This window comes from Podarcis tiliguerta (assembly GCF_965153285.1).
Source record: "Podarcis tiliguerta genome assembly, chromosome: 14".
Classification (NCBI taxonomy): domain Eukaryota; kingdom Metazoa; phylum Chordata; class Lepidosauria; order Squamata; family Lacertidae; genus Podarcis; species Podarcis tiliguerta.
The window spans coordinates 50,546,483-50,572,788 of record NC_139547.1 but is presented as its reverse complement, the minus strand read 5'-3'; the positions used below and the strand labels follow the sequence as shown (position 1 = coordinate 50,572,788).

General features: G+C 44.9%; 2 protein-coding genes across 3 annotated transcripts in view; both read left to right on the top strand.

Annotated features, from left to right (window-relative positions):
• CARD11 (caspase recruitment domain family member 11) overlaps positions 1–8,736 on the top strand; it is a 324,316-nt gene extending 315,580 nt beyond the window's left edge. Inside the window, exon 25 of the transcript XR_014504901.1 lies at positions 8,586–8,736. The gene's annotated coding sequence lies outside the window, so the exon portion shown is untranslated. The remainder of the gene's footprint in view (positions 1–8,585) is intronic.
• The window catches only part of TTYH3 (tweety family member 3), an 80,798-nt gene that overhangs the window by 46,135 nt on the left and 8,357 nt on the right, over positions 1–26,306 (top strand). The window contains exons 6-14 of one of the 2 annotated variants that reach the window (XM_083413574.1): positions 1,542–1,614; positions 3,077–3,152; positions 14,359–14,414; positions 15,518–15,610; positions 15,703–15,795; positions 17,148–17,284; positions 21,281–21,457; positions 22,604–22,679; positions 24,620–24,723. In XM_083413574.1, the coding sequence (XP_083269700.1) occupies positions 1,542–1,614; positions 3,077–3,152; positions 14,359–14,414; positions 15,518–15,610; positions 15,703–15,795; positions 17,148–17,284; positions 21,281–21,457; positions 22,604–22,679; positions 24,620–24,700 (862 nt within the window). In that variant the 3' untranslated portion in view covers positions 24,701–24,723. The remainder of the gene's footprint in view (positions 1–1,541; positions 1,615–3,076; positions 3,153–14,358; positions 14,415–15,517; positions 15,611–15,702; positions 15,796–17,147; positions 17,285–21,280; positions 21,458–22,603; positions 22,680–24,619; positions 24,724–26,306) is intronic. The other variant, XM_083413575.1, reaches the window with a different exon arrangement.

The window sequence follows — 26,306 nt, the reverse complement described above, 5'->3', positions numbered from 1 at the left end:
ATTTTATTTTATTATTATTTATTATATTGTTTATATGCTGCCCATCTAACTGGGTTTCCTTAGCCACTCTGGGCGGCATCTAACAAAATATTAAAACACAAAAAAATATGGAACCTGTTAGCTTTCTAGAAAAAAATCTCTTCAGTCTGCAATATGTCTGTTCTGTTGCCTATCATCCTTGTAGCATTTGCAACTCAAAATGGCGGGATGGTCACGCATCCGGGCTGCTTTACCAAGAGACAGAGTGCCTGCTTGATCACACAACCTGATTTTATTACATTGTTAATTGAGAGTCTTAAGGCAAAAAAGCACGATATAAATAGTCGCATAACAGAAAACATTTTTCCCTACAGAATTACAAAAGATACAGTGGTGCCTCGCAAGACGAAAAGAATCCGTTCCGCGAGTCTCTTCGTCTTGCGAAGCAGGCCGATTAGCGCTATTAGCGGTTTAGCGGCTATTAGCGGCTATTAAAGGCTTAAGGGATTAGCGGATTAGCTGCTAAAAGGCTATTAGCGGCTATTAAATGTTTAAGGGATTAGCGGATTAGCTGCTAAAAGGCTATTAGCTCCTTAGATCAGCTGATAAGCGGCTTAGCGATCAGCTGTTAAGCGGCTTAGCAATCAGCTGTTAAGTGGCTTAGGGGCTTGGGAAAAAGGGGGGAGGGGAAAAAAACCCCAGGAATCGCAAGACATTTTCGTCTTGCGAAGCAAGCCCATAGTAAATTCGTTTTGCGAAGCACCTCCAAAACGGAAAACCCTTTCGTCTAGCGGGTTTTCCGTCTTGCGAGGCATTCGTCTTGCGGGGCACCACTGTACGTATTTTTAAAAATTGCCAACAGTTTCACTTGCAAAGAAGAGAAAAAATGTGAGAGAAGTTGAGAAGTCTCTCACACTTCAGTGTTTTCTCTACTGTTGTGTTTGGTGTTTAATGGTCAAGCCGATTGCTTCTTATGGACACTCTTAAAAGTTAGGGGTTTGAAATACAGCTCCAGGCCAGTAGCTGGACCGCACATTGTTCCTTGCACAATGATATGTATGTTTGCTGTTTGCACCTTTAGACTGCAGTCCCAGACCCTTTGGGCAGTGTCTCCTCACAGCCAATCTTCAGGACAAGAGAACCTAAAACTATTTGTCCTGCTCATTCAATCCTCAAATCCCCGTCAAAGTTGTGAGCCAGCAGAATTTGGTCTTGTGCCTTTCAGGTGTAGAAGGAAAGAAGAAAATTCACCGATTCCAAATATGAAGGGCATAGGGCAAAAAATGAACTGCAAAGTAACTGCTCTGTTCATAAGTGGCCTGCTTTGAGGTTTCCTGTAAATAATTATTTATATAGCGCTGTTATTCCACAACAAAGAGGTTAGGGTGCTTATCGAAGCTGCTACTCCTTCAGATTTCCAGTTACAGAAACGTAAATTGTTTGGCAACTTTTCCTCCTCCTTATTGCTTTGAACTCTAAATTAGAAGTTACACTTAAGATTAAGGTATTAGAATGGAGCCAAGGTGTCTGCCCAACTGAGCCTGTTTCTCTTTCTCCTGCAGAGTGTGTCTTCTAGGGGTGCTTGCCCTCATTGTGAGCTGGGGGTCCCTGGGTCTGGAGTTAGCTGTTGCTGTGGTAAGTGGCTATGATACAAAACTCACACACCTTGCACTGCTGTTTAAGCAGTCAGGTGAACCATTCTCTCCATTGACACATTATTTACTGCTAGATAAAAAAAGAACCCTAGGGTGCAGGCCACCTGTACCACCGGAGCAGCATCCATGTGTATTATTATTTTTATCACTACTACTACTACAGTGCAAAATCACAATATTAAAATTGGATAGAACAATTAACAATCAAAAAAAATAAGTCCCAATAGGCCCATGCCTCTTCCCTGCCCACCCCCCGCACCTGCCAAGGTAGCACAGGCCATTCAGAGCAGGGAGAATGGGAGATCTCTCAAATTCTCCTCTACCCTCTGTCCATATGTGGGGGGCAGGAATAATGGGATTCCTCCAGGCTAGGGATAAGTACAGTAGTACCTCGTGTTAATTCGTTCCGGAGGTCCGTTCTTAATCTGAAACTGTTCTTAACCTGAGGTACCACTTTAGCTAATAGGGCCTCCCGCTGCCGCCGCACGATTTCTGTTCTCATCCTGAAGCAAAGTTCTTAACCCGAGGTACTATTTCTGGGTTAGCGGAGTCTGTAACCTGAAGCGTCTGTAACCTGAAGCGTCTGTAACCCAAGGTACCACTGTATTAGGAAGCCCTCCAGATGTTTGCTGAACTACAACTCCCACAAGCCCCAGCCAGTCTGGCCAGTGGCCAGGGATCGTGGAAGGTGTAGTGTGGCACCATCATGTTGGCTGCTTTAGCTCCAAGCGCTACACCCACGGTGTAAGTAAATCAAGGCTGCACTCCTAGTAGCAGTTATGTGGGACTGTGGTTTGCACACTGTTCCTGTGTAGAGACAATGAAGCTTCTTTGCCTTTATTTTTAAAAATTACTGGATGCCTTATTTTTCTACACTTCAAGGAGCTGTTGATATGTATCATTTCTTGACAAAAAGCTTTTGGAGAAACAGGGTTGCTACTACCAGTGCCCCCCTTTTAAAATGGGAGGGATTTTATACTTTCAGCAGAATCAAGTGGCAAAGTTTTCCTGGACTGGACTGCTTAAAGTTTATGTGTTAGTGCTGATGGTGGGGAGTTTCCATATTTGAATGCTTGACCACAAAAACTCCTTCCTGAACATCAAAAACTGGCCGATTCCCCCCTAGATCTGCTATCTTCTACATATAGAGAGATATGTTGGGGTGGGTGGAAAGCAGGTAGATGAGATGAGGTGTGCATCTTTCATCATATCCGGATGGTTGGATAGAAATCTGACATCCTGAACGTGTAGATCTTCTGCAGGAGTGCCATACATTCTTAGAACTGGATGCTTTTATAAAATCATGATTTCAAAGATACGTTTGAAGATCAAATTGGGAAGGGTAACATCGGGGCGGGGGATAAAATGTTTTTGTGCTCTGCGTGGCTATTATTTCTCCCCCTGTGTTTCTTACTACTTGTGTCATCTCTGCTCTCCTTTAGGGTTCCAGTGACTTCTGCGTTAACCCTGATGCCTACATCTCCAGAGTGGTAGAGGATTATGCGGTGCTAAGTACAGGTAAATGACTGCATTTTGTGTTTTGTAGAAAGGCAGGAAATGGAGGGTTAGGTTGAAGAGGGTAGGAGGTGTGAGGATGGCCCATGTCACCAGAACCTTGGTTCATCTCAGTGAACCGAGGCCTGGCATAAGCTCTGGAGTCAGGGTACTGTATTCCCCCTTTGCCTTTCCCCCTCCTCTGACCCTTTTGTCTCCATTGAATATGCCATGGCATGACCCGGATGTCTTGGCTTCCAGTGCAGCGGAACAGCAAGGCAATGACAATTGGCATCTTCAAAGAAGGTCCTCTGATATGGGCATTGTAGCATCTCTTCCCCCAAGTCCTAGCTCTCCCAATAAAACAGTATGTGACCAAGGGGTTGTCCAAGGTCTTTGTGGAAGCATATGAGACAGGGGATAGGCAAGGTTTTGTTTTTATGGGTGAGTGTGTGGATATCTGTGAGAGAATCTGATTGACTGATTGAGGGAATGTGCCTCAGCCTTGACCAGTTTCCTTAAAGAACCTGCGATTGCTTAAATGACTTCTGTATATAAGGAAAGAAGCCCAGTTGGTGGAAATATAATTCAAAGTAGCCACTGCTCATACCGTGTTGGTGACTCCACACAAATAGATGCAAGTGGATTTGGTATGATGGCTATGTAAACAACAGGAAATCCATTCATGTGCTGAAACTGTGATTCATGTTTCTGTGGATTGATCTTGGCTTTTTGTAGTTCTGGGAATATGAGATCTCTTTTGAAAGCAAAATAAAAGCCAGAACGAGTGAGCATCTCAATTTAAAAGCATCCAGTCCCCTGTCATGCCAGAAAGGGCAGTTAAATAGGCTGGAACATTAAGAAAGAGAGAAATATGTTTCCTTAAAAGTGTAGTATGGGACTGTATTGACATTTTTTGGAAATTCAGATTCAAGTGCAACAGCAGTAAAACATTAGACGATGAAAGAATCCCAGTAGACCACTAGTGTGTGTGTTTAAATCTACCACACAAAACTGTGTGCTCAGGGTCTCTTAACAGTTAACACAGATTAACTATGACTTGCATGATTCTTAAAATAAATAGACAGATTAACCTAGCTGCCTTGCTGGATTATCCAAGATCCACCTTTTTGAAAGAGCTTTGTCAGCTAGCAGGTGATAGACATTCTACAATAAGCTGTCCAGTTCTCCCCATGATGTAGAAAATGAATGTTTTGTTACAATCCAAGAATAAATAAATTGGTTTCAGCCACTGTCATTTCCAGTATGCTAACAGTTTTTTGCACCACCATTCCACCATGATTTCTAGTGTAAAAATCCTTGCTTACAACCAGTATTCGAAATTAGCCAAGTGCCAGGCACATTTTGCACCTGGCTATCAGCCGCTTGCGACCAAGTGAAGATACCTGGGCCTCAGGCTGGTGCCTGACATCTTCTGGTGCCTGCCTGGAGATCATTGGATCTTGAAGGTTTTCACACACCTTGGTATAAGGAGCCATTTGGCACCTACCTTATATATCTGAGTTTCTAACACTGCTTATAACTAAAGAAATAAAACAGTGAAAATGTTCTTATTTCTAAATACAATTTGTAGCTTGAAGGCATTTAACAAATAATGTTTTTCATTCTGAACAAAATATAAGAAAAACATCTATTATGTGTTTTCAGAATCAAGAGACATTTATTTATAGACAAACCCTCTTTTGCAGGAGACACCACTGATTTAAAATTGGTTTAAATTTGAATCAGTGATTATTTGTTAAATGGCATTAACTGATGTTTTTGTTCTTCTGCTCTACAAATTCAAAGAAATTGGGGATAGGGTAGAGAAATACTGAAATGTCTGTACCCTTCCCCCAGTAAGCTGCATGCATGTTCACAAATGCTGAAATCCAGGGTTTCCTGCCTCAGGGTCTTTGTATAAACTCAGCATTCAGCTGTGTTTAGCCCTGGGAAGCCTGAGCTCTCTGTACTAATTTGTTAGGCTTAGTAGCAGAGGTTCTTGACACATCTGTGACAAAGGGGTAATTGAACACCTTAGCTGAGTAATGTGCTCTCTTGGGCTTTGCCTCACCTGATCTAGACTGAGAAAGGTAGCAGATGAATGATGCCTTCAATTTGGGTCTCGGTAGGTAACGGTCCATTTGACAAAGCGGTGCTTCGATAGCAGTCGAGGCGGGAAAGGGGGAGGCAGAATAGATGGCTGAACTGCTCCTTGGGTGAGCAGGTGACAGCTGTGGTGCTTGTGCAGGATTCTAATGGGGCTTTGCAGGCTTCCTTCATGGCAGGGATAGTTCTGTCAACAATGTGGCTTAGCTACCTATTTATTTATTTTTAAGCAACTGTACATCTGCATTGATATCTTACTGTGTACACGGAAACAACATTTGTTAGTAACTGGTGATTTAAGATTATCCCCTAACCCTGCCAACAAAGATTTGTTTCTTTATAATGCATAAACAACTCCTGGTTTTATTAACCCATCTGTAAAAATAAACATGATATAGCCATGTATTTAGACATGGAAGGTGGTGGTGGGGAAACCATTGAGTACATGCTCCAAAAAGCAAGGACTACTCTACCCCCCTCCCACCAAATATCTCTGTGCTGCAAGCAAGAGAGTAGGGGTGCTGTGGAAAGGGGCCTCCATAACAGTGTCCCCAGACTCTACTCAAGACAAGAGTGCCAAGCCACATACTATGGACAAGGTGACTAGAAGCGCACAAGGGGGCAGCACAGCAATTGCAGAACCACTCCAAAATATTCTGGGGCAATTTGGGCAAATATAAAATTTTGGCCAGTGACTACTTTTTGTGGAGGAGCTATTTTGGGGTAGGTCAGGCAATATCCCTCCCCCAAGGGTGTGCTGCCCAAAGGTTCCCTTGCAGCCACTCCATCCACGTATATCCCCCACTTGACTAATGGGGAAGTCAGCTGGGTGTTCCTCAGTGATATGTATTTCTTGTTTATTTATTTATTTTAACCCCCCTGCAACTTCAGTGTGCCATTCAGCTGCTAGTCCCTGATACATACCCTGAAAGAGATGGTAAATGTCCATAGAATTATATCAAATGTTACATGAGTAACAGTTTTTTCTTGCTTGTTTTTGCCCTGGAAGCTTTTCTGATTCCATAAAATAGATGCACCTTGCGCTCTGTATCTGCAACTTCATAATTGTCTATATATGGTAGTTTCTGCCTACAGACTCACAATCTGCTAGACATAACACAAGAGGAAAAAGGAATGGGGAGGGAAGAGGAAAGCAAGGGTGGCAGCAGCCGCTCCTTCAACCAACCAACAGATGAGGCAACGTTGATCTACCCCTTGTCATGATGTACTTCCTGGGAGTCAATCTTCTAGTGTCCTAAGTCTCCTAGCTGGTGACAGAGGCCAGAGAAATGCTTCTCTTCAGTTCTGCAATCCCAAGTAACTACCATTTGGAGCTCAGTGCGTTGTTGTTTTTCTGGCAGGATATGGGGAAGCAAACTGGTCCTACTTTGGTGGATGGATGGGGCCAGATTTGTCTCCCCTTTGCCAAGACCCAGGACTAGCTAAGGCAACTTGAGTTTAAGAAATACAGAAGAGATCCTTGAGCTGGAGAGGTTTTGATAGGGGAATTTTCCATAAGTAACTTGACTGAAGAAAATTTGAAATTAAAATCAAGCTTGCTTTTCCTAATCAGGGATATAAATTGCTTGTTTTGATAGCATCCCAGCCAGACCGATAGATGTGATCTTCTGTATGATGCATGATCCTTATATCCATAGTTGCATTTAATTGTAGGATAGTGTGGCATTTTTCCTCCTGTTGGAAAACAACAACAGTGAATAGCAGAAATTGAAATGCTTTTAAATATACCCAAATTACGTTGGCATGTTTCAAATCTAAGCAGAATAAATGGCGCAGAAGATAATCTGATTAAGCGTATCATCTTCTCCACTCACAGTTTAGAGATGAGATGAGATTCTTTTTGTTTTGTTTTTCCACATGCTGTGTGGAGGGGGGTGGAATGGAGCAGAGGGAAATGAAGCAATTTGGTGTGCAAGAAGGCTAGATTATTATATGCTCAGCTCATCTAGTATTCATTAAGTATGATAAGGCCAATAGAGTTGGACGCTGATGGGATAATCATCTTGCACTGCTAGGGGAACCCCAGTGCAGCCAATACGTTTGCTTTCAAGGCAGGAGGCCATTTTCCAGCCCCAGTCCTTCCAGCTGATTGTGTTTTATTACCAAGTGATTCAGTAAAGTTCAGAGGTGATGTACAATAAGATGTTTTGTGTCTGGATAACTGACTGGAATGAGGCTGCATCAGACGCCATGTATCTGGGCTGAATAGTCTCTCATTTCTAACAGGTCTATGATGGGCGGAGGAGGGAAGTAATTAGAGAGCGTGGGGACGCTTTCCCTTAATTAGTAGTTGTCAAGGTCTCTGAGCTCATCACCATTGGTCTTCATACATGTATTGTCATAATCCCCTCTGAGCCGGAAAAACCAATATGCTACTTCTAAAGGAGAACATTCATTTTGCAAGGGATTGCTTTGGAATGGGGAAGTGCATGGTTAGTTTACACCACCAGCCCATCATTCCTTTACTTCAGACACCCCACTCCCTAGTGATCTGGAGCAGAGAAGCAACAAGTGGGGAAAGGGTTAAAAATCTCTTCCGTCTGCCGATTCTCTACCCTAAATTACCATCTTCCCTTGGCAGCAAACAAGTTTTGACAGGTGCAAGGAACAAGCAAACCTCTTCTTGGTGCTTGGACCTCTTCCTGTGCTGTGTGAACACCAACATTTAAACTTCTGTATATTTTAAAGTATGGTTGTGGATTTGTCTCCATATTGTTCTATATTTTTGCAAACCGCTTGGAGGTGCTTTACAATCAAACGGTGTACAAATTCTATGGCATAAATAAAATAAGCTTAAGCTTCATGGGTCCTATCATAGCCATTCCCTCTGAAATGGAGTCAGGGGGTCTCTTTAATCACCTCTGCTCCCTATATAGTGTGAATAGGATGAGGGTTGATTAAATATGCCTTTGTCTATCCCATTGCGCAACTGAGAGAGAACCACCCCTGACGATCTTAGTACCAGGACAGATATACAAGGTGGCTACACTCTCATTTCGCAGAAATCGCTTGGAATGTGCTGCACATTTTGTCCCATAACTTTCTTGGAGGGCTAGAGACTTACTTAAAAAACAGAAAAGAAAGCTCAGAGGCTGAGGAGCCTCCCCAAGTCCACCCATGGAAGGCTTTGTGGGGGCCAGGTTGTTAACCCCTGTTAGGTTGTTGAATCTTTCCCCATCCCCTTTCAATCAAGGTTTGCACTCGATTATAACAACCTCTTAAAGTAAAATAACCCTTTCTCCGCAACACCTTTCTGGTCTCCCTGGATGTTGAACCCAATACAGTGGTACCTCGGGTTACATACACTTCAGGTTACATACGCTTCAGGTTACAGACTCCTCTAACCCAGAAATAGTACCTCAGGTTAAGAACTTTGCTTCAGGGTGAGAACAGAAATTGCGCGGCGGCAGCGGGAGGCCCCATTAGCTAAAGTGGTGCTTCAGGTTAAGAACAGTTTCAGGTTAAGAACAGACCTCCGGAATGAATTAAGTCCTTAATCCGAGGTGCAAGGGATAGACAGCATAGACTGAATTATTGTGGGGGTGGGGGATTTCTAGTTGGTGTTTGAGGGATGCTGACAGGGCAGCCTGTTCTCCCATCCACTCATGCTATGCACGTTCTGCAAACAGGATTTCAATTTCCAGAACTGTCACTGTGGCTTCCCCCCACCCAATAGACAAGTCATACGTACGCACGCACAGCACAACTTCTTCATGCATTGGGTAGTTGCACTGAATTATTGATTTCTCCAGGCTCGCCTAAGAGCAGCCCACTTTGCTGATATGCCCCTCTCAGAAAACTGGCATTAAACAGAGACTTTTCACTCCTTCTCATCAGAATTGTCACCAGTATGGTGTAGTGGTTAAGAGCGGTAGTCACGTAATCTGGGGAACCGGGTTCGCGTCTCCGCTCCTCCACATGCATCTGCTGGGTGACCTTGGACTAGTCACACTTCTTTGAAGTCTCTCAGCCCCACTCACCTCACAGAGTGTTTGTTGTGGAGGAGGAAGGGAAAGGAGAATGTTAGCCGCTTTGAGACTCCTTAAAGGGAGTGAAAGGCGGGATATCAAATCCAAACTCTTCTTCTTCTTCTTTGGATCACTGAGGTGCAGGCAATCACACTAGTGTCCTGAAGTCATCCAGAGTTGTCTGTGTGCAGTAGAGACACATCTGCACTGTTTTAGATGGGTGTGCATCCAGAGCCCACCCCATCCCTGCATGTCTACATCACATGTGGCAATATACAGGATCAGTATGGACTGCATGGATTGTGTGACATGGATTCTGTGAGCTACTTGCTTTGACCCACTTCCCATGTTTCTGCTTCGGTGCTCAGGCACTGAATGAAAAGTATAGCAAGCTATTCTTGGCATACCTAAGAGTCTGGCCTGTGACAATATAATTCAAGCTGTATGAATGCTCCAGGAATAGAGTGCACCTGCTTCTCAAATCTGTCGATCACTGCTGGGATGCTGCTACTCCTTCATATTACTAATCCAATGCTGTGTGGAGCAGCATGTCTTTATTTCACTGATGTGTTCAATGGTCACCTAAGGCAGGTCTAGACTACCTAAGCCTGCATGCTTCTCTGCAGCACTCACCATTCATGTCTGGCTGTGAGCTCATCCAAGGGGTGTGTTGTGTGCATCAATCTAGCTTGTGGCATTTTGAAAGAATGTCTGGTCTGTGCCCTAAAGTCAGTCCTGTGGTTTCTTGCCTGGAGCAGCATTCCCATAACCATGGAATGATAAATCAGTTATCATGGGCTGCAGCCCTTCAATTTGTGGAACTTCCTCTGCTCTAGAGATAAAGGCTGCCCTTGGCACTGATGGTTTGTGGATGACAGCTTAAAACACATCTGTTCACACAACCTTTGTTGGAGGCCTGTAAGCGGGCATGGCTATGCTCCTGCTGAATTGTTTTATTAGCCTAGTGTGGTGTTTCAATTACATTTTTAATTAATTGTTGCATTATTTTGTCTTGTGTGTTCACAGCCCTGGGATCCTGTAGGATGAAGGGCAATTTGTAAATAAATGACTTCTTCTTTAACAGAAGAGGTTTGAATTGACATACACATGTTTACCCCAAGTCATAGCCTTACCAAGGAGTTAACATCAGTAGAATCTAGGGGTGTTCCGGTTCAGTGGAATTTGCTGTTTCCCCTTGTGGCTTGATTCATACATGAGAGTACATTGCCATGTGTAGAGGAATAGTTTTGGACACGGTTCTAGTATGTTGACTCTGCTCTTGGTCTGGAAAGGCCTGCTCATGAATACAGACCTGGATACACAGGGGTTTTTTCTTTGGGTCAAATGCTTCGTAGTCTGATGGATAGTTGTCCGTTCCTAGTCATTCATGGCAAAACCCCTTTTGGGGAATACACGTAGGAGGCCCCTACTTTCTCAGTTTCTGCTGATTACCATTGGATTGGCTCAGCTGAGCTGCAAGAGCAAGTCCTCCCAAAGAGAAATTCAGTGGGTGAGAGAAGGTGCAGCAGCTGGAAGCAGCCCCAAAGCGGGCTAATGAATTATAAATAACAGCTGTCAGGTTCCCTGGATAGCAGGCAGGCGGCCCCATACGAAGCTGTCTCTCCAGCGTGTGCACTGGTTTCTGGAAACTGTGTTCAATATTAATGGTAAGTGCAGTGAGACAAGGAGAAAGTCTGGCCAGCTCTGTTCACTGGCTGCTGCCCCCCTTTCTGGCTGTTTCTTTTTCTTCCCCTACAAAACCATGGTCAATTAGAATAACTGCTTTTCCCCCACCTCCTTTTCACCTTGTGCAGGGTGTGTAGACCAAAATACAAGTCCCATAGGCTTCCTTGCGGCTTCCTTATTTTTTATTTGTTTGCTTGTGGCTGTTGTCCGTGACCGTGCCTTATGAAGGAGGCATGGAATCTGAGACCAAGGGTGAGAAATGGGAATCCCATTAAAACTGGTTCAGAGCGGCTCTGACAGGGCAAATTGGGGAGAAAATGGTTGGCTGTGCATAACTCACTCCCACCGCATCTGTATCAAGAAAGGATTAAAAGCCAGGCTGTGAAATGTTGTATGAGCTCTTTTCCTTTTCCTTTTCAGTGACAGTATTTAGGAATGATTTAGAAACATAGTAGTAGTGCTTGAATATGCAATTGGGTGAGAAAGCAGTGTGAGGGCCCTTCTCATGTTTTAAAAAGGACTTAATTCTGGCTGTTTCTTTTTCTTCCCCTACAAAACCATGGTCAATTAGAATAACTGCTTTCCCCCCACCTCCTTTTTCACCTTGTGCAGGGTGTGTAGACCAAAATACAAGTCCCATAGATCCATTTCAGTCCAGTTTCCGTCCTGGTTTTGGGACCGAGACGGCTCTGGTTGCCCTAACAGATGATCTCTGCAGACAACTGGATCGAGGCGGGTCAGGTCTGCTGATCCTTTTAGATTTGTCAGCGGCCTTTGACATGGTCGATCATGATCTTCTGGACCACCGCCTCGCAGACGTGGGGATACAGGGCATAGTCCGTAACTGGCTGTGCTCTTTTATCTCTGGTCGGGGACAGAGGGTGGCACTAGGGAGGGAAATGTCATCGCGCCATTCCTTGGTGTGTGGAGTGCCGCAGGGCGCAATTCTCTCCCCGATGCTTTTAAACATCTTTATGCGCCCCCTTGCCCAGATTATCCGGAGCTTTGGGCTGGGCTGTCACTAGTATGCTGATGACACTCAGCTCTATCTGCTGATGGATGGCCACACCGACTTGGCCCCGAACACACTGACCAGATGCTTGGAAGCTGTGGCTAGATGGTTTCGTGGGAGCCGATTGAAACTAAATCCTTCAAAGACAGAGGTCCTATGGCTGGGTCGGGATGGCATGGGGATGAGGGACCAACTCCCTTCTCTTGCGGGGGCCCTATTAGTGCCATTGTCTTCCGTTAAGAGTTTGGGTGTAATCCTTGACGCCTCCCTTTCCATGGAGGCGCAAGTTACAGCAACAGCCAAGGCAACATTTTTCCACCTTCGCCGCATCAAGCAGTTGGTCCCTTACCTTTCCCGCCCCGACCTGGCCACAGTGATCCATGCGACTGTCATCTCCAGGCTTGACTACTGTAATTTGCTCTACGCGGGGCTGCCCTTGAAGCTGTCCCAGAAACTCCAGCGGGTGCAGAATGCTGCAGCGAGGCTCCTCACGGGGTCTCTGCCATGGGAGCATATTCACCCAGTGCTTTTCCAGCTGCACTGGCTCTCGGTGGAGTACAGGGTCAGGTTCAAGGTGCTGCTTTTGACCTTTAAAGCCCTTCACGGCCTAGGACCCTCGTACCTATGGGACCGCCTCTCCTGGTATGCCCCACGGAGAGCCTCAAGGTCCATAAATAGCAACACCCTAGTGGTCCCGGGCCCTAAGGAAGTTAGATTGGCTTCAGCCAGAGCCAGGGCCTTTTCAACTCTGGCTCTGGCCTGGTGGAAAGCTCTGCCTCATGAGATCAGGGCCCTGCAGGATCTGATTTCTTTCCGCAGGGCCTGTAAGACAGAGTTGTTCCGCCTGGCCTTTGGCTTGGAGCCAATTTGATTCCCTCCCTCTCTTTCTTTTTTTCTTTCCTTCTCCTGCGTTGAGGCTACATTTTATTTTAATGTTGTAATATTTTAATGTTGTATTTTAATTTTGTTTTTAAGTTGTAATCATTCAACTTGTTTTTATTACTGCTTGTAAGCCGCTCTGAGCCCGGCCTTGGCTGGGGAGGGCGGGGTATAAATAAAAAGTTGTTGTTGTTGTTGTTGTTGTTGTTGTTGTTGTTGTATCAACCCGAGGTAGGTCCTCTTCTGGATGTTATACCAAAGTTAGGTGCCTTAATGCACCTCTTGCCTTCTCAGACAAATTATCTGAAGCTGGTGCCCAAGAAGCAGCTCTTTGTTGGGCTTCCTTTTATCAGATTGGCAGTTGCGTTTATTGCCGTTGGCACACTGTCCTTTACACAGTGGGGAATGTCAGTTCTTCTGCATGCAAGAAATGACTGGCCAGCTCAAGTTAACTCATGCTCAAGTAATCTATTTTTCTTCAGTCTCTTATACACCTGAGAGTAAAAGAAAGTCTGCTTTCTCACATGTGAGTGTGTGTGTGTGTGTGTGTGTGAGAGAGAGAGAGAGAGAGAGAGAGAGAAGAAGAAGAAGAAGAAGAGGAGGAGGAGGAGGAGGAGGAGGAGGAGTTTGGATTTGATATCCCGCTTTATCACTACCCTAAGGAGTCTCAAAGCAGCTAACATTCTCCTTTCCCTTCCTCCCTTCCCTTCCCAAACACTCTGTGAGGTGAGTGGGACTGAGAGACTTCAGAGACGTGTGACTAGCCCAAGGTCACCCAGCAGCTGCATGTGAAGGAGCGGAGACACGAACCCGGTTCCCCAGATTACGAGACTACCGCTCTTAACCACTACACCACACTGGCTCTCGAAAGTCTGTTTTCTCACATTTGTGTGTGTGTGTGTGTGTGTGTGAGAGAGAGAGAGAGAGAGAGAGAGAGAGAGAGAGAGATGCAGGGTGTCTGGTGCAGGTAGAACTCTGTCCCACCCCCCCTCCACTTTGTTCCTGGCTATTTTCTGCCCCCCATCCAGTTTTTCAGTCAGCCTACCTGTTTTGTTCCCCCATCCCAATACCAGCATTTTTATCTGTTCAAATATTGGTTTTTTAAAAGCCTTTTTTACACTCCATGAGGAGTAGGAGCGAGAACATCATGCGTTATGTTTGATGCAGAGGTTAGAGGAAGACTGTCGGCTATTAGTGGTATGATACTTTTGAACAGCTTCTCCAGAAAAGTCATGTGATTAGTTAAAAATTTCTTTTAAAATAGCCTTGTCTCCTTTTAATACAGTGCCACAGATGTGATACAGGAGAGAAATTTTGTGTGGTGGTGGCGATATTTTTAAAATACCATCACATTTGAGAATATTCGTTTTTGAAGATTCATTGAGCTTCATTTCATGCCACATCCTCCCACCCCTCTGGCAATTTTTCTAGGGCATACCTGTTTGGCAGGTTGTTCAGAACAAAATATTCAGGAATTACAGGAATAGCAAGCTGTAACCAGAGCCAGATATGAAGCCTTGATTGCTACCCCTTTTTTTGTCTTCCCTTTTGACAGATACTCTGAACTATTATCTTGTCTGCAATGCTGGCTCCCTAAATCCGTTTCAGCAGGTGAGTTCCTCAGCCCACACACTTCTCTTTCACTAAGCTGTACTTTGACATGACCAGGAGTCTTAACAGCAAGTCTCCAAGCCAGCTTCTCCGAAACGTCAGAGCATTTTTCATCTGCTGCTAAAAAGGAGAGCCCAAACAAATGTAGTGAGAACAATGGGCAGGAGGCTTGGCCATTCACCATGTCTCACTATGATCTCATCTGCTCTCAAAGCAAATGCCAGGAAACGCTCACCAATATTTGATTAGGGGAGCAGCGAGGAAGGGCTCTTAATTAATGTGAAAACAGCTATTTGCTATGGAAACTGACCCATGTCTTCAAATTCAGGTCACCACACAACCCCCTTCCAGGCGCAGAAACCAAAAATGATCCCTATGGGGACAGCAGCCTGGTTGGTCACCCAGTCTTCTCTCAGGAGGTCAGGCTCTCTGGTAAATTATCTGAGTAGCAATCACACAGGGTATTGCAGCAAAAGCCCAAAGGCCCGGTACATAAAACTAATCTCCCTGGCACAACGTTTGAAAACAATTTAGACTTCGAAATTTGCGTCTCCTTCACATATTTTAAAAAATAAATCATAATACAAGGAAAACAAGCAAACCAAAGGGTGTGTTTATGTAATGAAAACTTTGGTGTGCCTGTAGTTTGCTAATTGGAGTGTGTTTTCTTTACAAACATGGAACACCAACTCTGAATTTTGCCGCCCACTTTCCAACGTACATAGAAAACCTGCAGACCTGGAAAGAAGCACAAAATTCCACAATAAAGACTGACTTTTTTTGTTTCGGAGTCTTGTTTTCACAAAAGGGCTTTGCCTTTCCTCTCTCGGAAAGCTTGTGAGGCCGCTTAGGCTGACAAAGTCACCTTATAAGCCTTATGCCTGGGGGGGGATTTGAACCTGGGGCCTCCCCCCCCCCATCCTGCCGGCTTCTAATTCACAGTGTGACACACTACGGTTCCCCTGTGTAGGATAATGGTGGCTACTCTTCTAGACAGTGCTTCAATAATTTAGGGCAGCTTGTCAAATCGAGATGTAGTCATTGCATTGCTTGCTGACTTGCCTTGGCCCTGACGACTGAGGTATGATGTTTGTGTTGAGCAGAAGCTGTCGGGAAGCCACAAGGTCCTGGTAGAAATGCAGGATGATGTGCTGGAGCTGATGAAGTCTGCCGTCAAAGAACACCCCGCTTCCAAGGTAAAGCTTGATGAATTATTCCTTTCCATAAACCCGGTAAAGAAAATGCCCAGCTTTGCATTCCAATTCCTCTCTAACATCTTTGCTTTTAGGAGCACATCAGTCAAATCCAGGGAGTTCTGAATACCACCGAAAGCAACCTGCAGCACCTGACTGCCCTGGTGGACTGTCGGAGTCTGCATTTGGTGAGTACCAATGGGCAGGAAATACAGTAAATCACCTGGTGCTTGTAGCTATAGAGCTGTGGTGTGAAAAACTGGGATATGGTGTACTGTGAAAGGACAGAATATAGAAAACCAGGTGGGCCCTGATTGTATTTTCTGCACGAAACCTAGAGGTTGTATCAAGTGTAGCGCTAAGTTAACGTCACTTAGTAGTATATTTGTTCTGCTCATGATATGTTTTGCACCAGTGGGATGTTGTTGTGCAAGAATGCATAAGCAGGATTCCTTTGTTGCACAACATTAAAACTCACTTGTCCACTAGCGCAAGAGCACCTGCAGACAGAGAACACTGCATTCAGCCCAGGGCAGCCTGTCTCATCTTGAGCTTCACCATGCAGCAAGGGCATTTGAACACCATGAGCGGCACATACTTTTACACGAGCTGAATCTGGTGGCCTTCCCCATTGGAGGAAAAAACAATGTTGGCATGCCATTTTGGCCTTTCTTTAGCAGCAAAGATACACTGGAACGATTTGATAATGGTTCTGTGTAAAGCTTGAAGGGGCATGAAGTCAGGGCAGCAGCACACCTGGATTATGATGTACATATTTAGCTAAAACTGATTTTGAAAAGCAACAGCTGGAGAGAGAAGTGTGCCTCTCCTTTCTGGGGTGCTTGTAACTTTAATAATACTTAGTAGCGTTCATGGGTACCTTGTGTGTGTTAGCTCTGTAATCCTTACAACAACCATGCAAGGTTTATCATTGCCTGCATGTTGCAGGTGGGTAGTTTTGAGGCTGAGGGAGAACAGCTTACCTAAGACTACCTGGTTCAGTCTGTAGCAGAGGTGGGACTTGAACTGGTGACTTCCTGGTTCCTGTCTTCACTTCTTGGCTACTATGCCATGGTAGCTCTCAAGTGTATAACTGTGTGTTGACTTTAATGTATTTGTCTCTGTAGAAAGCATTAGGATGAAAAGTCAGCATCTACTGCTTGTTAGAGTTCTTTCAGTTCTGATTTCCTTTGGAGCATCCTCATGTGATACCTGGAAAATAAAAATAGATGAGATTTATAAATTATTGCTATGACCAGTAACAACATGCCTAATGTATTACAGCAATACACCCAAGAACTATAGGGTTTGAATTTCTTTTTTTTTAATTATTTATACTGTTGCATTATTTTTGCATTTTTGAAAGTGCAATTTTAGAAGGTGAACCATTTTTTTAAAAGCTCCCATGACAGTCTCACAAAATAAAACACAGTGTTACTACCCATGCTTGAGTGGAGGAATTGTGCAGGTGGGAGGCCAGGCGGCAGTGTTGCCTTCCATCTTGAGCTTGAAAGAGTTTGCTCTGTTTCTCTCCTTTTAGGATTACATACAATCTCTGACGGGCTTCTGCTATGATGGTGTGGAAGGGCTTATCTATCTGGTTCTCTTCTCCTTTGTCACTGCCCTCATGTTCAGTTCTATAGTGTGCAGCGTCCCGCACACTTGGCAGCAAAAGAGGTATGCACACAAACAGAGGGAAGAGTGGTGCCTCACACTCAAGACTATTTTATTTTGCTTACAAAAACGTTTATATCTCTTTCTGGTACAAGAGCACCACTCACAGCTACTTACAACATTTAAAGTTCAGTTTTATAAAAAGCAACAATGTATAAAATGATGCATTTATTTATTTAGATAATTGAATATGCCTCCCAGTATTTTTAAGAAAAAGTCTTAAGTTGTTTACAGGAATTAGCAGCCATAGCTCAGTGCTAGAACACCTGCTTTGCATTCAGAAGCTTTCAATCTCTGGCGTCCTCAGGTAGGGCTAGAGTGTCCCCTGTCTGAAACACTGAAGAGCTGTTGCAACTCATTGTAAACAATACACAATGGGCAAGGCATTCCATAATCTGGAGACAGTCACTGTGAAGATCCCCTATCTTATACCGCTGAGACATGCTTCTACTCTAGATGGGACACAGAAGAGCCTCTCCTTCAGACCTTAGGGAGCAAGCAGGATGATATGGGGAGAGGGTGATCCCTAAGGTATCCTGGACAGAAACGATTTAAAGTTTTAAAGGTTAATTGTCCACACTTTGACTTTCCTCAGTCGGAGCCCCATGTAGACTGTGTTACAATAACCTGGATGTCCATTTCCTTCGGAATGGGTGCAGCTGGTGTACCAGCCTCAGCTGGCCAAAGACACTTCTGACCATCGCTGCCACCTGGTCATCCAGGTACAGTGGTACCTCGGGTTAAGTACTTAATTCGTTCCGGAGGTCGAAACTGTTCTTAACCTGAAGCACCACTTTAGCTAATGGGACCTCCTGCTGCTGCCGTGTCGTCAGAGCACGATTTCCATTCTCATCCTGAAGCAAAGTTCTTAACCCGAGGTACTATTTCTGAGTTAGCTGAGTCTGTAACCTGAAGCGTATGTAACCCGAGGTACCACTGTATAAAGCTGCCTCCAGGAGCAGACTCCCAGACTGCGAACCTGATTCTTCAAGGGGAGTGAATCGCTTTTCTAGGTCCATCTCGTTTTTAAACAGGAACGTCTCCATCTGGATTAAACCTCAGTTTATTAGCCCTTAACCCCATCCAGTCTCCATGCAGCGATTCAAAACCACAGCAGCACCTTTGGTACAGTGGTACCCCGCAAGACGAATGCCTCGGAAGACGAAAAACCCGCTAGACGAAAGGGTTTTTCGTTTTCTGAGGTGCTTCGCAAGACGGATTTTTCTAAGGGCTTGCTTCGCTAGACGAAACAGCCCTGCTTCTCCTGTCATGGCGATAGTCACTGCACGCACGCACGCTCGCTTCCCCACTCCTCCGGCTCCCTCCCACCTTCCGGCCGACCTTCCGACCTTCCGGCTGCCTCGCGCCGCTGCCCACCGCCCTCGTGCGCTCCCCTCAGGAGCCGTTGCCGCCAGCAGCCAGCGTTGCAGCCGGAGTCACGCTCCTGAGCCCCACCGCCCTCCAGCAGCCACGTCGCGCGGTGTCCACAAGGCGCGGGTGAGTCCAAGGACCGGCTGCGGCAGCTGCCCTGCTTCTCCCCACCCCTCCCCGCCGTGGTGCTTCGCAAGACGAAAAAACTCACTCTACGAAAAAACTCGCAGAACGAATTAATTTCGTCTTGCGAGGCACCACTGTATTAGATGAAAAGGAAAAATAATTGTGTGTCATCCACATGCTGGGATTCCAGAGGCTGAGGAAAAGGAGCTGACAGCTCTGTGTGATGTAAGCAAACTACCCAAGCAGTACGCGGCAGGGCAATGTGAAGAGAAACTGGCCAAATGGAGCAGAGAAGAAAGTGTTATGCATGGCAGTCTTTTAGATTTTGGACTAAAATCCACCCCCTAAGTCATCTCAAGCAAACACTATTAGCCACAACTCCTCACACTACCCAATAGTACTATTCAAGACGCTAAGTTTAGAGGATAAGACGTCCCTGGGATGCAAAATACGCATTAAAAGAGAAATGTCATGACAGTTTGGGAAGGACTGACTGGTATGGGATGGCAAGTCTTCCTGGAGTGATTAGGATTGTCTTTAATGTCAAAAAGACCACTTAATAAGATTGACCTGTAAAATGTTCAGGAGACATAAAATGCCGTGTTGCTGACCCTTAATTCCTGTTGTTCAGCAAATGTTCACTGCCACCTTGTGGAACACATTTCAAATTACCCAGTTAACTGTTTGGAAACCAGATTCCTTGATCACTCTTTGAATGTGATGCAACTAGCACGTCTTACACCTGAGAAGGTTATTGGTTCCCATAGATAAGCTGCTGGTTATGTAGGCCCAGGCAGAGTTTTGCTGCACCATAGTCTTTCCCCTTCCTCCTCTTCTTCCTTCAGACATACGAAAGTCACATACCAATTCTGTCTGTTACTTAAAAGTTTCTAACCATTGCCTGCTTTGGACCCCTTACACACTTGTGGCCTGTGTTGTGTAGGTTTTTTCTCGTGACTTTTCTTTCAGAATACAATGTAGTACACCGCCCACGCTGGTTGGTTATAGCTTTACTGTTCAAAGTGTCTCTATCACTTGCTCATTATTTCTGTGAGCTTTGGAGTGTGCATACATTCTTTAAATATCTACAAAGCTGTTTTGAAAAAGTTCCTCAGATTGTTGTACCAAAAAACCCTGCAAATAGGAGGGGAACGCTTCCCCTGTCTTATCATATCAGGTGTAGACACAAATATCAAATCCTGTGGTTAGGAAAAACAGGATAGAAAGAAGGTAAGTTGGGATCTACTGGTAGATTTCTGGGTGATTTGTAGTGGATTGGCAAGGGTTTCTAACTCAGTAATGAACCCATTACAACCTGGCAAAACTTGCCATGGCTGGTTTTGTGCTAATCACCTGTTTCTTAGCCTCGGAATGCCTTCTCTATAAAATAGGGGCATGAATTAGTTGCTTCTGACCAAGTGTTTGTGAGACTCTGCCAGGCAGCTTGTGTTTTGTGCTAGGATCTTTGGAATGCAGCAACTTGGATATAGGCTGGCTCCAGGAGTAGAGGAGGCAATTGGCCTCAGCTCTTCAGCCACCATTTGACGTCTGTCTCTGCCACAACCACTATTTTTGCCCAGGTTCCAGTTAGTAGACATTGTAGTAAACAAACACAAAATAGATCCTGTAAGCTAGAAGTTGGCCTGTCTTTATATAAAACATCCCCGAGATTCTTCAGTACTGGTTAATAATACAGTGGTGCCTTGCAAGACGAAAAGAATCCGTTCCGCGAGTCTCTTCGTCTAGCGGTTTTTTCGTCTTGCAAAGCAACCCTAGCGGATTAGCGCTATTAGCGGTTTAGCGGCTATTAAAGGTTTAAGGGATTAGCGGATTAGCTGCTAAAAGGCTATTAGCAGTTTAGTGCCTTAGAAAAAGGGGGTGGGGAGCAAAAAAAATCACAAGAATCACAAGACATTTTCGTCTTGCGAAGCAAGCCCATAGAGAAATTCGTCCTGCGAAGCTCATTGAAAAATGGAAAACCCTTTCGTCTAGCGGGTTTTACGTCTTGCGAGGCATTCGTCTTGCGGGGCACCACTGTACTGACAGAATGTGGCAATCTCCTAACATAACTGTGTATGTGTGGCTGCCTCCTTACCCCCACAGTCTTAATATTATACTGGCCTCTTAGATTAGTTATGCATCCAGTGGCTGTGTTCATTGCCACCCTGTATTCCAGCCTGATGCCTTCCAGCTGTTTTGGACTGCAATTCCCATCAGCCCCAGCTATCCTGCACCAGCTCCTGGAAGACTGCTTTGTTGGTTCTGAGTTATTTGGCAGGCTCTGTGGGAAGAAATGTGACAGGCTTTGAAAGCCCAGGCTGCAGTTGTGGGAGGTCTGAGTCATTCTGTTCTCTGGGGGGAGGTGGTTGCTGTGAGAAGGAAGCTGTTGCTGTACTACTCAGAAGCAGGGAAAAGAGGGGGGGGGGAGGAGAAGCAACACCACGTGCTTGGTCTGGTTTGCTCTGCAGCAGCCCTGAAGAGAAACTTTCCTCCCGTCTGCAGGAGTTCAGATGATGATGGAGAGGATGAATCGACTGCTCAAGGGAACAGGCAAACGCACGACAACTTGTACAGGGTGCACATGCCTAGTCTTTACAGCTGTGGGAGCAGCTATGGAAGCGAGACCAGCATCCCAGCAGCGGCGCACACAGTCAGCAATGCTCCCGTCACAGAGTACATGTGAGTAGATGGGGCTCAGTGCATAGAGTGGGTTATGTGCATCCACAGGGACATCTCCACTGAAAAGTGTTAGCTGGGTAGCAGGACTGTTCCTGAAACCCAGGGCGGGCCACGGTCAGTCAGTAGTACTGTCCTTGAATGGGCCTGTGGTCTGGCAGTTTCACATATTCGCAGTGGGAGGATGAACAGGGAGGGAAGGAGGGAGGCTCTGTTCTGCAGCTCTCTGTACCTGAGTGGATCCTGGTGTTTGGTTTAAGAGATAATGTATGGATACAGTTGAAGGCAGCAGTTACTTACTACTGGAGAACCAAAAAGGGAGTTGTATGTGACTGCAACTGCAAGCCAAGTTATTTATATCTTTCTGTATCGCAAGTGGATAAACTGATATTTGCAGAGCTTAATGGGAAATGACTCAGTGGTACTTAAAGATTGGAAACACTTGCCACTAGAGATGCTGTGTGTTCAAAACAGGAGTGGGAAACCTCAGGCCCAGGGCAAATGTGGCCTCTCAAGCCTCACTTTCTGGTTCCCCAGAACTCACCCCAGGCCACCCTCCTCCCTGGCCCTGCTTTGCACGCTGAGTGTTTTTGCCTCTCGCTTCTCTGGATGGGGGCTATAAGCAGGAGTGTGAATATGTTAAGAAAGTAGCCTGTAGTACAAAGACACATTGCATTTGTTGTCCTTCCCCCTTTTGCCACCCCTTGGACTGAAAAAGGCCTCACCACCCCTGTCTTAATGTATTTCCACCATTGTCTCTGTAATGGAACGAATGGAACATCTTCCACAAGCTTTAATAATATGGAATATGAGATAATTCTTTGCCTAGAGACAACTCAGAATAATGCGCAGGTTTTGGCCGTGTTTTGGGCTGGCAGATGATGCGCATCTTTGGACATAACCACAGGGCTAGGACTCTTCATGGGAGTGGTACATCTCTTGCCTGCCTCCTGAACCAAGGAAATAACATCCGCCAGCCTAATCTGCTGTTGAGCAGCAGTTGCCTGTTAAGGCTCAGTTCACAGATTACATTCTGTGTATACAATTCCAAGAATGAATGCAGCCACCTTATTTTTGACTTCCACAAATACTGTAAACCAGAAAGTGAATGACCTTTTCACGCTTTACTTTTTCTTGCCTTCCCCTCAGGAGCCAGAATGCAAATTTTCAGAACCCCCGATGTGAGAACACACCTTTGATTGGCCGGGAGTCTCCACCTCCCTCTGTAAGTCTGTTTTAATTACTGCTTTGAAGGGTAAGACAGAAATCTGCTTTGGAAATATGTGTAGTCAGCTCCTATATACTGCTTCATGAATAAGCATCTATTTAGAACAGAAACATGAGCTCTTCCTGCACCCATACACATTAACACAGCTTGTCTCCTGCTAAAATGTCTAGGTTCCTTTTCATATAGGAAAAAAGACATGCATGTTGCTTAGAACATGAGGATTGTTGTCACAGATGTGAACCTTTAGAAGAATTCTGCAAATGTATTCTGCTAGTAAGTCTGCAGATATATCACCATAGTATCTCTTGAGCTTGTAGTGGAAACTGTGTTTTGACATTAACACTGAATCCTTCTCCAAAATCTGCCTTTAAGATATACAGGTGTTTAGGGGGTTTGTCTTCTGTTTCAATATTGGTAATTTTTTCATTTTTTTGTATCAAACTTTCAGAATAGGGAAATGTCTTTCATGAAAGGTTTTGATTGACCTGGAAGCTGTTTCAGGCTCAGCTTTGTTTCATTCACTGCTTAGTTTCTTTGGTTTCAAGCTTGTAATAACCTGCAGTATATCAGCCTTTGCACTGGTGAGTTGATAGTGTGCTTTAGCACCCAATTGAGATATGAATGACATAAATCCATCTTTTTTCCTTCTTTTTAAGAAGATGCACTCTTATGATGTCTGAACTTGTCTTGTGGGAGTGCCTTTAGCCATTCCTGAAAGCAAATACACCCTGAAATATACAATAAAAGCAATGAGAATTTTAAAAGAACAAATTGTGATAGTCTGTGCTACCAGCCCTAGTTGATTACCTTGACCAGCTCTCAGCAACAAACTTCAGAATTCTCCTTTTTAGCCTTTCCCCCCTTTTCTTTTTTTGTATATTGTTTCAGAGAACAATTTTCTCAGCCATGGTGTTACCGTTTCAGAGGAAATATAAACATCTATTCTTGGAACTGATTACTGTTCTGACTGGGAGTGTGGTGGTGGGACCTGTAGCTGCAAACACTATAACTCCCTAATACTGCATGCTAAGCCTGATCATCTTAGTCGCCTGTAGAATTCAGCCAAACCATAGTTTTGCTTGCTGCAAAGCTCTTACTCTTTGGCAAAAGGAGTCTTCATTCTCTAATTAAGAAATGTCCCTTGTCACTAGCAGTGGTCCTAATTGCATTTCTTGGGAGAGGGAGATGGGGGACTTCAGACAGGTGTGGTGGGAGCGCTGTTGAAGATGTGGGATGGGCAGAATATCCTTCATCTCCTACCTGAACTTTTTGAGAAGACTGAATAACACTGTCCCAATGAAAGAAGGAAAGCGAAAATGTCCCTACATGCATCTGAACTGATACTTTTAGTACAAGAAGGAGTGACTTCAGGTGGGTTCCTGCTTTTTGAGTTGTGGGGGGAACAGAGACATCTTCTTGCCAGCAGTTATCTATGCAATGAATTACTTTCAGATGGGAAAGAGAAGGCAGAATCTTTGAGGATGGGATGTGAGTCCTCCCCATGAGCCATGCGGCCCATTGGCCTTTTCCAGCTAAGGCTCAAATCCACAACCATAGGAAATGCCTTTTACTCAGCTTTGTCCACAATTTAGGAGTAAGAAATCTGTAAATAGGAGGCGCCTAAGAAGTCTTTAAGATGATGTTGCGTAGTCCATACTCATACTATTTTGTCTCCGCTTCTGTTGTGGAAACCAAGGAAACCTACTCCTAGAACTGGAGTCGTCTTCTTCATTGTTTGTCTATTCTTTTTGTCCCCTTGGTCATACCTTCCCTTGTTTCCTCCTCCTCCTCCTTGCTCCAGAGTCTATTCCCATAGGACAGTAGAGCCTTCCCTGTCATTGACATACACACCCCAGCGTTTCACTTGCTTGCACTGTGTTTTTCATGCACGTTGAGGCTGCACTCTCTCTTTTTCTCTCTTTCCTGCATCATCACAGTTGTATTTGGCTGCCATGGACAGTAGCAGCCATATGAGCTGGCAGCTTAAGCCCTCGGACAGTGCTCGGACGTACTGGTAACAGCGCCCGCAAAATCGGAACAGGTACTGAAATAAGGTCCTTCTCGCTGAACTCCCACCCACACCCTGCCATCCCTTGCACTTATTTCCCCAGGCCAGTGCCAAAGTATTCACATTCCTTCTCCCTGCACTTCCCACCCTATCCTTTTCCTGCCCAGGGTTTACGCTAGCTAGGCCTGCCCTGGTGCTTAGTAATGGAGCAACATCAACATCTTTCCTTGGCAAAGCTTCCTGTGGTCTTCATGGCAGTCGGTCACACCTCTTGGAGATGAACAGATTAGCAGGAGTTTTGTAATGGAGAGGAATCTCCTCCTCTCTAACTAGGCCTCGAGTTTGGATGCTGCCAAGTGTCTGAAACTGAAAACATGAGAAGAGCCCAGTTTAGCTAACATGGGCATCTTTCTTAATGAAATGCCTATTTGTCTTTCCTCAGTGAATCTCTTGGTATCGCAGCTGATGCTGTGGAACACACATTTTTTTTATTAAAAAAAAGAATGCCACCAGCATAGAACAGCTACTAAAGCTTCTCCTAACAAATCTATAATCCAGAGCACTTAAATTCTGCCCATTGCATGTTTCAAAAGAGCTTCCTAGCTGTGTTGCACGTACAATCTTTCTATTAGAAATGTTTGCAGGCAAGGTTTGACAGGAAGAACGCTACTCTGGTTCCTGTTTAAAAATGGGTTCCCCTCTGGCTTTGACAAATTAGCCATAGAGTTTTCTTAATCAATTACAAGTAAACACAGTTGCCATGTGGTGCTTTCTTCTTCCTAAGATGCTAAGTGGCAAGAATCCATCAAAAAACAACTTCTGTAGAATCTTAAAGGGGAATAAGCATAGTTTGGTGATAAGAGCACCATCTTTATATGCCAAAGGGTCCAGATTCAATTCCTAGCATCCTAGCTGGGGGGACAGGGGACTACAGTGGCTGTAGTTCAAAGTTAGAGCATGTGCATTGCTCAATTCCTAGCATCTCTAGGTAGGACAGTGAAATGCTCCTGCTGGAAATTCTGGGGAGCTGCTTCCACTCAAATGTATAATACCGAGCTAGATGGATCAGTGGTGTGACTCTGTATAAAGCTTCCTTATATTCATAACAAAAGCATTGTGAGTAGGTGTGGCTGGAAGAGCCTTTGCCTGAGATCTCAGGTATTGGCGGGCAGTAGCAGGTAGCCAGCCCTGGGCCACATGGACCAATGGTCTGACTTAAGTACAAAGTAGCTTCTTGAGAGCCATGTGTAGTTTTGAATCCTAGAGGCAGATATTTGGGGAGAGCTTAATCCTGTGCAGTTTATCCCTTTAAAACAAGCCCAACCAACCTGCACTCTTTATCTACTGAAGCAAACTGAAAGACGTCTGCCCTGGAAAAAGTGCCTGCCCTGATGCAGGTTCTTCTTTTGTTTCCCTGGTTGGTTGGTTAGCACAGCCCACTAGCCACAGTCTGCATCCTGTTCCTAGACCTGTTTGTATACATCAAGCTGTTACGCCTCCACATCACCCATTCCTGCTGAGGCTTTTGTGCTGCGCTGGCTTCCATTCTCCGGTGTCACTTGCCTGGTCTTCATTCTTGCCACCTCCTTGTCATTGGCTTGCTCTGCTTTGGCAAA